Genomic DNA, 11,674 nt, shown 5'->3' on the forward strand with positions numbered 1-11,674 from the left:
TATTGCTTCTGGACTACAATATGTTTTGTCGAGGCGACTCCAGATTCTTTGGATTTATTAGGAATGATCACAAGCGTTCTATGCCCTTATGCGCACTGCATGTTCATGAGACTGAGGTCTTGCAAACCAAGCCCTTCTCGTGGGTTAACTTGTTAGTAGATTTCCAACTTCATTCAAGTCAGCACCATAAGAACAATGAAAACTGACTGTCTTTTATGTACCGTAGGATATCTAACATATTTTCTTTCAAATTTTCTCCATGAAATATGTTGCTTGTCTTAAGAGGCGACTAAATGGGGCGGTCCTTCGGATGAGACCGTCAAAACCGAGGTCCCGTGTCACAGGTGTGGCACGATAAAGATCCTTCCCTGCTCAATGGCCATAAGCGCCGAGCATAGGGCTAAATTTTACAGCCCTTCACCGACAGTGGTGACGTCTCCATATGAGTGAAATATTCTCGCGAATGACGTTAAACAATATCCATTCAATCAATCCATGAAATATGCTTGATAGAACGTGCTGCGCGTCTTCTGTGAGTTTTATAAGTGAACATACAGGTGAGGGGAATGCCGGGCATAAAAGAAGATTCTGAAGAATAACAAATCTCTTCCTAGCTCCCCAAATTGAAAGTGATCCAAATTAAACTTCCTCCCATTAATGCCAGGTTTTATCGAACTGTTGAAATAAGATAACGACAGCGTCATGTAGCTTCCTGTTCAGCGAATTGAAGTTTTATGGGACTTGGTGTTATTTTTTTATTTTGTCCATTTATTTTAAAAGTATTTTATTATGATAATAGGATTGGACAGCAGGCACTGGCTATATAAGTCCTATCTGTATTTTGTCCATTAGGGCATTGTATTTTTTCTTAAGATCATTCATGATTTTCCAGTTGGTGTCAATGTCACCTTGAGCTTCAGGTTGACGTGATATGGCAGAAATTCTAAATAACTGTTCTCGCAGTTGTCATATCTCTGATACGCTTGTGTACAAGTCTGCTCCTGTACTCTCTAATCCAATCTTTTATTTCGGTAGAGTGTATTTCTTTACTTAGACAATTATAAAAAGTTTCATTTTCCTTTCACCACATATAATACAGCAAGAATACGTTAAAAATAAAACAACAGATATTACAAAACTATTTACATCAACGTCACAGTTCTGGGTAATATCTATAACACTGTAACTTCATATTAAAAATACGTATGTTGATTTTATGACCCTTATGCAATGGTATTTGTCTTCATACTGTCACTGCACACAAACCCTCCTCCCCATAAAGTGTGGTTCTGCTTAGTAGCCATTTCAATTCTTTCAGCCAGCTGTCAATCCATTCTCTCTCTCTCTCTCTCTCTCTCTCTCTCGTTTTGTTTCAGTCTGTCTCTGTTTTGCATCAGGACCTGAATCTTCCTCTTGGATTTTTATTTTCTTTGATTGTTAGTCGAAGAAGGAGTGTACTCTGACTCATGGTGAAAGTTGAAGTTGGTGTTAGTAACATGCAGGAAGAACAAGGCAGCGCCTTATCAAGTAACGACTGGGCTGTGATGATTTCACAACATTTTTTAAAATGACATTCCGACTTGCAAAGCTAGTAAGCGTATTTCATACATTTGTAAGTCACTGTCATATTTTGCCACATTTTAAAGAAATCTACAAGGTGGTATCGTTTCATCCAAATGCATCATACACTGTTCAATGACCCTCAATGTTTGTAAAAATTCTATACAAAATTTGGCTTAAACAATGTCGCTCATTTCTCACCTCCCCGAGGGTCTCTACAGCCCAGTAACTAAGTACTTCGTTACTAGCTTGAAAATACGGATGTATATTTAATTGCTGTTATAAAATTTAGAAATTCATTTCAAAATTAAGGATTATCTTCCTCATGCATAGCTCTTATCCTTGGACGAATTTGGCTATATTTAGCTCTAAAACTTCATAGTTATTTCGTATTTCAAACATTTCGGTTGAGCATCACTGAAGAGACATTATTTGTCGAAATGCGCATCTGGTGCATCAAAATTGGTACCGTATAAGTTTTACACTACAATAGTCTTTCAATGTATGAGAGAATCAAATAATCAGTTATCACGGGGTGTGTAATTTCGTCATCACCCCTAGTAGCCAGAACTTCCCGAAGCTTACCGTTCCTAGCATCACATGCTGGTGAAAGCATAGTACTCATCGACTACACAGTAATATTCTGTTTTCGTCTCGAGGTTTAATATGGCATTTGTTCTGTTTCCACAAGTCGGATTTTATAAAAGAAAATCCTGGACAGAACTCGCACGGAGAAAATTCTTAAACTTATACCTGCGCGGGTACGTTAATGCATGTTGTGAAATTCTTTACTGGGATAAAATCCGCGAAACAAAGTGACGTCATAATTGAAGTAAGTACATGTATATCACTAAGTATATATTAACTTCCGATTTTAGTTTTTATGTAAGTTTTATTTATGCATAAAATAAACCATGTAGCTATTAAGATCCAAAGAAATTGGAAATTTTGTACTGCTCTCGTGTAATTTCTGTCTGATCAATATGAAAGTAAACTGATGACATTATGACTTTTTATTTTCAAAATAATATTACTATGGAGTGACAAGTGGTTTTTTTTATCTGCATCTAATCAACGAAGAGATTCCATAATAATTAATTTTACTATTACTTTACAATCATCAACATTCAAATTTGATACGGGGGGCCTCCGTGGCCGAGTGGTTAGATCATTGCGCTCAAAATCACACGGCCTCTCACCTCTGTCGGCGCGGGTTCCAATCCCGCTCGCGCCGGTAAGTGAGAAAGTTTCCCAGTTTACTTTCGGAAGGTCGGTGGTCTCTTCCCAGGTACATTGTATCTGGGTTCTCTCTTCCACCAATAAAAACTGGGCGCCACCATATAACTGAAAAATTGTTGAGTGTGGCAGAAAAACATCAAAACAAACAAATTTGATACGAAATACACGAAAGAAAGAAAAAAATCAAAAATTACGTGTTCACTTTGTAAATATACTACTCAAAATTTGATAAGGATCACTAGGTTATATGTGTGTAATTTACCACTAACATAACAAAAGACATAAATTTGACTCAGAAACGTGTTTACTCAGGTTATGAATGAAAATTCATGAACGGCATGAACTTTTATCAATACGGAATGCTTGAAATCTGATAACAACACCAAAAGGCATTTCATTACAAAAAGTTAACAGCAAACCAGAGAAAGAATTACACAGTGTTTGGGGATAGTCCATCATTACACTTAGTCGATGAAGTGTCAATACCGGGTATGGCCTCCCCTTGCGTCAATGACGGCTTGACAACGTCGAGCCATGCTGTCAATAAGCACCCGGATGTTTCCAATGGGAAGGTTGTTCCACTCTTCCACGAGGGCGTTTCCGAGCTCTGCCAAAGTCGTGGGTTGTGCTCTACGGCGTGAAAGGGCAACCTGCAGCATGTTCCATACATGCTCAATCGGGTTCAAGTCCGGCGAGCGCGCTGGCCAGTCCATACGGACAATTGTCTCCTGCTGAAGGTACTGCTCCACGACCCTGACGCGATGAGGACGGGCGTTATCATCCATCAGGATGAACTCAGGGCCAACAACACCAGCGTAGGGTCTGACGTAAACATCGAGGATCTCATCCCGGTACCGCACCCCCGTCATTGTTCCTCTCTCCAGGACATGAAGATCTGTTCTTCCATCCCTGCTGATTCCACCCCAGACCATGATGGAACCACCACCATAACGGTCATGTTCACTGATGTTGGCATCATGGAAACGTTCACGTCGTCGCCACACTCGGTGCCTCCTGTCTGTAAATTCCAAACAATACCTGGACTCATCGGTGAACAGAACTTGAACCCAATCGTTCTGTGTCCAAGTGACATGATCTTCAGCCCAGTCCAATCGCTCCCGCCGGTGTCGAACAGTCAGAGGGACTCGAACACATGCCCTTCTCGAGTTGAGACCTGCATTGTGAAGCCGATTCCGTATCGTCTGAGTGGACACATTCACCCCCGAGGCGTTCAGGAGGTCGTTACGTAGGTTGGTTGCTGTCCAGAAGTGATGGCGTCGTGCCTGAAGAGCCACAAAATGGTCTTGGTGTTGGGTTGTCGACCTCTGACGACCACCCCATGTCGGTATGCTGCTGTACCAAAAGTTTGCCGTCGGTTCCAGACCCTGTTTACAACACTCTGGCTGACGTTTAGTGCATTTGCAACGTCACGTTGTGAATAGCCAGCATCAAGCATTCCAATATATCTGCCCAGTTGTTCTGTCGTCAGGCGACGCCTTACACGTTGAGGGGGCATTGTGTTGATAAACGTAGTGTAAACACTCAAGTGAGTTTGAAATTTTAGAAAGAATCAGACACCGATGCCTGAGTGAAAATCGTGCAATGGTAGCAAAAGCATAAACTGAAGAGAAATGCATTTCTCATGGCATGAAATGCACGTGCAAGTTTGTTGAAGACGTTTTTGATTTCACTTGGACACAATATTGCCAGTTATGCAGTTATTAATTTTTTAAACATAAAAATATCTATAATCCTTATCAAATTTTGAGTAGTATATATGTAACTGATTGATAGAGCCTATCCCGATTAGGTGTAGTTATCTTCAGTAAAAGGTACAAGACAAACATCTTCCTTTCCAGGATTCCATAATTTATTTGTTTTCCTGTCCATCCGTTTAATCGCCATCATCTATTTCAAGTGTAATTTCTGGTCTGTGGGAAAAACTGTGACCCCCACAAAGTGGTACACAACAGTATTTCACCATTGTCTAACTGATAAAGCGCGTTCAGTACCCCATGTATGAAATGGTAAAATATTGGCAATCCACAAAATTTGAAACGATTCCACAGTATGCTTAGAGATTAATGAACGTGATAATGCCTGTCGAGACACAGGACCCCCGTTATTCCTAGGTCATATCCGAAAGACCGACTAATGTTGAGCATTTTATGAAAGAAGCTGTCATAACACGAGATCTGCTGCAACTCGTGCGACTTGCTGCACCAATGTGCATGGTATATAATCTTCACTGTGCGGTACACATACTGTTTGTGCAGTCACTGGACTATAAATGTACTACATGTAGTATGTTAAAGGACGTGCACCTCCTGCATGTACAATGTATTTGACAAATTATGTAGCGACGCAGGACCATATACTCATAAATACGTGTATGCATGTCGTTTTCTTTGACGTGATAGAAGGGATTGATTGACAGTTGTAACAATTACCAAAGCTCCGTGTTAGTGCTAGACGGAGAATTAACGTGGTACATAATCATTTACAACCATCAGTTATCTATACTTCACCGTTGTAACTAAGCTAATTATCGCGCCGAATGCTCTCAGGGGAATAATGTTCAATATGTGTTGGCAATCCCGACTCAGATAAAAAGTAAGTTTATTCTATATATCAAGTCAATACGATTAGAACTAGATTATCATTCGAGCTATTAAAGATTACACTTATCGTAGTTGAGGACATTTCTGAAGTTATCCCACGTAATACCTGTGTCACATTACACTGCGATTAGGTATCCGACTAGGTAGCGGGTTCTGAGCGGCCTGAGAATGCCAAAATCTGAAAAGTGTCCGGCCGGGGACCATGCGGTGAGATCACGCCATTCAGGGCCCGTATACCCCACCTGCAGCTTTTAGCATGGAGTTAAATCCTGACGATGTCAACCCCATCGTTTGTCCACCGCAAGGCTCACCGGAGTATGCCTTACGGTGGCCTGCCGGACACCCAACGGTGACCACTGCACGCCGGTGATAGACAGTTCGTAAAATGGCGGGAACTTTCCCACCGATATCCGAACGATCTCCTGGCGGTGCTCGACCGATGTCCATTCGGTGCTCGGCAGATGCCCGGATGATGCAAAGGTGCCCGGATGGACGCCGTACGGCTACCTGGGGCCCTATAAAACAGACCGGCCGAACGCCCTTTCCCACACTTTGAGTTTGTACAGCACGTAGGTCGTTTCACGTCAGAACTTTCACAACTTTTTGTACAGTTTTTTTTTTTAGAAAACTTTGAGGAAAGTTTCAAAGTTAACATGCCCCCAAAGAAAGCAAACAAGGATAAGAAAGGGAAGAGGACAAGGACTTCTCCCAGAAAGGAGAGGTCAGTGGCAGTAGAGGAGGGGGAAGATGTCCCGCCACCCCCTCAGGTACCCCCTTCCGACGAAAAGGGACAGGACGTTGGCGATCGGGGAGGGGACACAGACCAGGGGACCAGCCAGGGAACAAGCCGGGGAGCCAGCCAGGGGGCCAGCCGGGTAGCCACACAGTGGGTCAGGCATGGAGTCGCTGTCGATCTCAGCCACCTCAAGTACTACACAAAGCTGGAGACGGTCCCCATTGAAGTGGATGAGAAGGTGGCAGCATTCTTCGAGGGGCATCCCCTGTATTACGACATCACCCACGAGAACCACAAAAACACACAACTCACGCAACGCCAAACTGCTAGACTTTGGCATGGACGAGGGTCTCCATCGTGAGTATTTACATTTCTCAAATTTTCCGTATGAATTCTCCAAATAAATTCTTAAAATCATTCTATGTTCATTTGGCATTTATCTGGGTAAAAAAAAAATTGTGGCAAATTTACAAACAAAATAAGTACAAAGACATTGGACAAAAATAGAAAGCTGAAATGAAAAATTGAAATAGAAATATTAAAATATTACAATTGAGAAAATGTACATTAATTATTTGACTGTAGGAAAACATTTAACATTTACAAAGTTTGCATGTCACAAAATCCACCAAGCGTATTAATTATTAAAAATTAACTTTTTTGGGTACAGCTGATTGGGTGTGACAACGCTTTGTTTCGATGAGGACAGATCACAACAAGATGGTCAAGGAGGGCAGAACCGGGAAAAGTGGGTCAAAGGCCAAGCAACAGACACCACTTCAGACATTCAAGCTGAATGCCTATCGGTTCCTGGATGCCCACTACAAGCCCCGCACCAAGACTGAGACTCTTGGCATGGTAAGCATCTGCCAAAAAAACATATTTTAAAGACATTAATTATGTACACTACAAAATAATGTGTTTAAAAGTTGTGGAAGATTAGGAAATACATTTTTTTTATATTATTCTCTTACCTTTGTGTTGCCAATGTTACTTTTATCAGCATTGCATGACTTCTTATCCCAATCTACAAGTTTTTCTGCTATGCTGGTCCTCTTTATCCAACTACAACTTTTCTTCCTTATGCTTCAGATTGCAGGTGAAGAGTCCGAGGGGAGGGTTGACTCCTCGTCTGAGGACGACAGAGCTTCGCGGGCCTCATCGGCCCAGAGGTGGAGGGGGTGATGAGAGGGCCCAATCGCCGGGCCTTCGCTCTGTTGCTTCTACCAGTTCCCTGGGCTCCACCTCCGCTGCGGCTGGAGGCACATCATCCAGGGCCCAGAGGAAGTGGTCCAAGAAAGATCACCGGGATGTGTCAGACGTGCTGGCAAACCTGCTAGAGGAGTCACGACAGGAAGTGAAGTCGGCCAGAGAAAATGTAAGAATTTATAGTTTACTCGTTATGTTTTATATGCTAAACTTGAACAATCTGTAACATAAATAATTTGTTAATGTAAAAAAGTGTCATTTCCTAATCTTCCACAAGTTCAAACTTATTAAATTACAGTGTACAAATTATTGTTTCTAAAATATTTTCTGGTTGTACGCCTCTTACATATTCCGACCACCTGTTGTATCTGTCATGCACCTTTCACGACAATTTTTTATGTTTTATGCATTGCAGTTCTCAAGTGCCAGTCAGGGCCGTTGTGAGCGTGACGCGTGGGGGGAGTGGCTGCTTTCTGTTCAGCGTGAGATAGTGCCACAGCAGTGGCGCCACTTCCAGGAACAGACTTTTAGATTGGCCATGAACTGCCTCACCGCCCCTCAGCTAGCGGCTGGCTACGATCAGCAGCAGATGCCCACGATCAGCAGCAGATGCCCCACCAGCAGCAGATGCCCCATCAGCAGCAGATGGCCCACCAGCAGCAGATGCCTCATCAGCTGCAGATGCCTCATCCTCAGCAGCAGCCACCTCAGTTTGTGCCACAGACTTCCTTTACGCCACAGCAGGGAGCAACGCAGCAGCCCCAGTTTCTGGCACCCACCCCACCAATGCAGAGACGCAGTACGCCATCTCCTCAACAGGTACAATTTATTTTTATTCCATAAAACTTTTGTTCCTGTAGTTCATTATTTAAAAAAAATGCTCCACACATGTTTTATTTACAATTAAGACTTGATGCCACCAAATAATATTTTTTAAAAACATTTATGTGCAGTGTCTCTTTTGATTATGTTTCAGGCGAGCTTCCAACACCGTTCTCACTCGGCGCCACCCGTATGGGACACCCTGGCAAGCAACTATGCTGCTGGAAGCGCATCATTAATCAACCAGGCCTGGTCAATGTCAGGCCAGTCAAGCAGCCAGGGTCAGGGTCATTCGAGTACCCAGGGTCAGTCGAGTACTAAGCAGAGCAGTCAGAGTGAGCAGAGCAGTCAGGGTCAGCGCCAGCCCCTCACCCCTCGCCCGAGAACGTCACTCACCTTTGGCGATGCCCTGGATACACCACCGTCCTATGCACCCAGAGACTCTGCTGAGACAGTGTCACAGACTTTACGGGATGCACAGCTCACACTGTCTCAGCCCAGTGCAAAACAAATGGTGTACGTGCCGGCTGAAGTACACCCGGAACCATCCGCATCAGGGGACTCGTCGTCAAGTAGTCAAGGGGAGGAGGACGTCTAGTGTATGAGACTGAGATACAAGCTTTGTGTGATAATATGTGTTTGTGTGAGAAACTGTGATACCGGATTAACCACCGGGTCGGACTGAGATATATCTTTGTGTGAAAAAGGATGTATCATAGGAAATGACAGAGATACTGGGACATTATGCTGTGTCATACTCTAATATGTACTATGTACCTGAGTTGAGGGGGGAAATAAAGTTTTGAACAGTGAGATTTAACACTGGGTCATTATCACTGATGTACTATGTGTCTTGAGTTGTTGGAGAAATAAAGTCTTGAAAATTTATCCAAATGTGTTATTCCTTTTATGGCTCTTTTCAGATGAAAAGAATGTTATGTGTTTGGGTTGGCAACTTTCCTTGAACAATTTTTTAGAGAAAAGGCACAGTAATCTTCAAGTGACAAAGATTTCTGTTCCTTCTCTCTGAAATATTCTTGAGTGAAATATTGTGTTTTCGGGTGGTAAACTTCTGCACACAAGAAACCTCATGACTTCTTTCTAGAACTCTTGAGAGAAAACAAATAAGATTTTAGTAGGAATGGCGCGGTTATATTTCTTTTCTCTCCAAAGTTCTTCCCCCCCCCCCAAAGGGGTTCAGGTTTTAACACAACTGTATTGTTAACTTGATACAAACAACGGGAAAAACAAAAACAGTTGTTAAGGTTTAACATAACTTTATTGTTAAAAGTTAATACAAATAACAAGAACACAACACAAATAGGTGTTAACGGGTCACAAAACTTGATTATTAAATGTGTTAACAAAAAAACACAAGTTACTTGAACTGACAGATAGGAAGTCATATATGATGTTTCTTTTCATACCGTGACCTTTTAACTTTCATATCAAGGCCAAATGATTAGCAAACTCCTCTAGCAAGGAGATTATTAGGAAATCATATATGATCTTTCTTTTTCAAACATGACCTTTGACCTTAACTTATCTATCAATAGCAGCATCCTGCCATGGAACACTCCCAGCAGGGCTGTTAAAGTATTTCATTAAGTAATGGCGCTGCTTTTTCCCCTCTACAGTCTGCCTTGGTCCGCGACCAGCAGCCTCAACTTCTGCCATGACTGCGCCATCCCTCCATGCTCCTGGGATAATATTGTGATTGTCCCCTTCTATATCCAAGTCGGCATTCTGTAGGTTAGGGTATCGCATTCTCATGATATTGTGCAATGTCAGACAGCCTGTAACAATCCATACCGTTGCTGGTGGTTTAGTGTTCATTGTTGTCAGCAGACAACGGAACCTGTTGGCCAAAATTCCAAAAGCATTCTCCACCACCCTCCTGGCCCGTGAGCACCGATAGTTAAAGATCCTTTCCTCTCGGAGCATGTAACGCTTGGAGAATGGCTTCATGCAGTAGCGTCGCAGGGGAAAGGCATCGTCTGCCACTATAAAGTATGGCGTGTCTCTGTCGTCGTTTGGCAGAGGGTCGGGTTGGGGGAACCCAAGCCTCCCTTCCCTAAGCGCGGGCTCCAGAACAGATCCGTTGAAAACACCTGCATCTGACGCTGAGCCATTTGACCCAACGTCAGCCCATAAAAATTTATAGTCTGCATCAACCACTCCTAGCAGGACCATTGAGAAGAAGCCTTTGTAGTTGTAGTATAGGGTGCCTGTCTGCGGTGGCTTCTTTATGGCGATATGCTTGCCATCAATTGCGCCACAACAATGCGGAAAGTTCCACCGGTCCTGGAAGCGTTGAGCAACCACTGTCCATTCAGCTGGTGTGCGTGGCGTGCGGAAGACCTCATCACGGTATTCTTCCAGTATAGCTCGACAGACCTCTGGCACGAACAGGGAAATCGTGTTGTGGGCAACACGGAAATCAAAGGCTAGCGACTTGTACGAGTTCCCGGTTGCCAAGAAGTGGAGGGTGATGGCTAGCTTTAAGCCTGGTTTCAAGGGTGGCCGCTGTCTGTAAACAAATAAAAAAAGATAACATTTTACTACAGAAATATAGAACCTTTCAAATACAATTTAACTATGTAACCATTTAAAAATATAACAATAATTTAACAATAATAGTATTTTTAGAACACTTGCGTGTCTGGCTTTTCAATGCGTGGTCCCACCCGCTGCAGTAGTTCATGGAACATTGCGGGTTCCATTCGGAGGAAGGACTTGAAGTCTCCTTCATGCTCCCTCTCAAGTTCTCCCATCAATGTCTCATATTGACCATACATGACGCGCCTCTCTAGCCATGGTCTAACCCACCACCGACGTCGACGTCTCTGACGTCTCCTTGCCCTTTTTTCCTCAGCTATTAAAGCTGCCAAGATAGTAAGATAATGCTCACGTGCTTCAGCGAGTTGTAGACGTAGGAACGGCAGTCTCAGATGCCTCGGAGGATTGGCCATGTCGATGTTGATGGCAACAGCGTCGATGATGATGTTGGAGATGATGACGATGACGATAGGTATATATACACCAGTTTGCAATTGCCTTAATTGCACTTAACACGCATGAAAAGGCAAAGGTCACCGAACGATACCCGGATGTTCTCAGAACGGACATCGTCCGGGCTTCATCCGATACCCCTCAGGTGTCCGAGCGGTGACCGCACGGGGGTACCTAGTCCGTACGATGTCCGTATGGGTACCGGACGTACCCCTCCCGGTTACCTACCGATAACCTTACGGATATCGGGCGGCCACCAACACCATCATTCCATACGCTCCCCGCCCGGTAAACATACGGCTGCCTTCCTTGTCCCGCCCGAGGTGCGGGCGGTATATGAGGAGAGCTAATCACCCGGCAGACTTGGAAATGTGTCCCTACGGTGTTGGATCTTGACAGATCCCCCCCCCCCGATACCTATACCTCGCCCGGTACCCGCTAGTAATGTGACACAGGCATAAATTGATGTTCGTCT

At 43.6% G+C, this 11,674-nt stretch overlaps 1 protein-coding gene across 1 annotated transcript; it reads right to left on the bottom strand.

The window, feature by feature from the left end:
- Window positions 1-9,729: 9,729 nt before the first annotated feature.
- On the bottom strand, window positions 9,730-11,159 carry LOC130049746 (uncharacterized). Its single transcript, XM_056147705.1, has 2 exons — window positions 10,846-11,159; window positions 9,730-10,717 (listed from the first exon to the last, which is right to left on the bottom strand). The coding sequence occupies exons 1-2, from the start codon at window positions 11,157-11,159 to the stop codon at window positions 9,730-9,732; spliced, it is 1,302 nt and encodes a 433-aa protein (XP_056003680.1).
- Between the last annotated feature and the right edge of the window lie 515 nt (window positions 11,160-11,674).

Source organism: Ostrea edulis, chromosome 8 (assembly GCF_947568905.1).
Source record: "Ostrea edulis chromosome 8, xbOstEdul1.1, whole genome shotgun sequence".
Lineage (NCBI taxonomy): Eukaryota > Metazoa > Mollusca > Bivalvia > Ostreida > Ostreidae > Ostrea > Ostrea edulis.

What these genes read in the sequence shown, in the direction of transcription:
- LOC130049746 (XM_056147705.1), bottom strand. Translation starts at nt 11,159, where the DNA reads ATGGCCAATCCTCCGAGGCATCTGAGACTGCCGTTCCTACGTCTACAA. An exon ending in CGCATTGAAAAGCCAGACAC is followed by an intron (nt 10,718 to 10,845) that starts GCAAGTGTTCTA and finishes ATTTGTTTACAG; the next exon opens with ACAGCGGCCACCCTTGAAAC.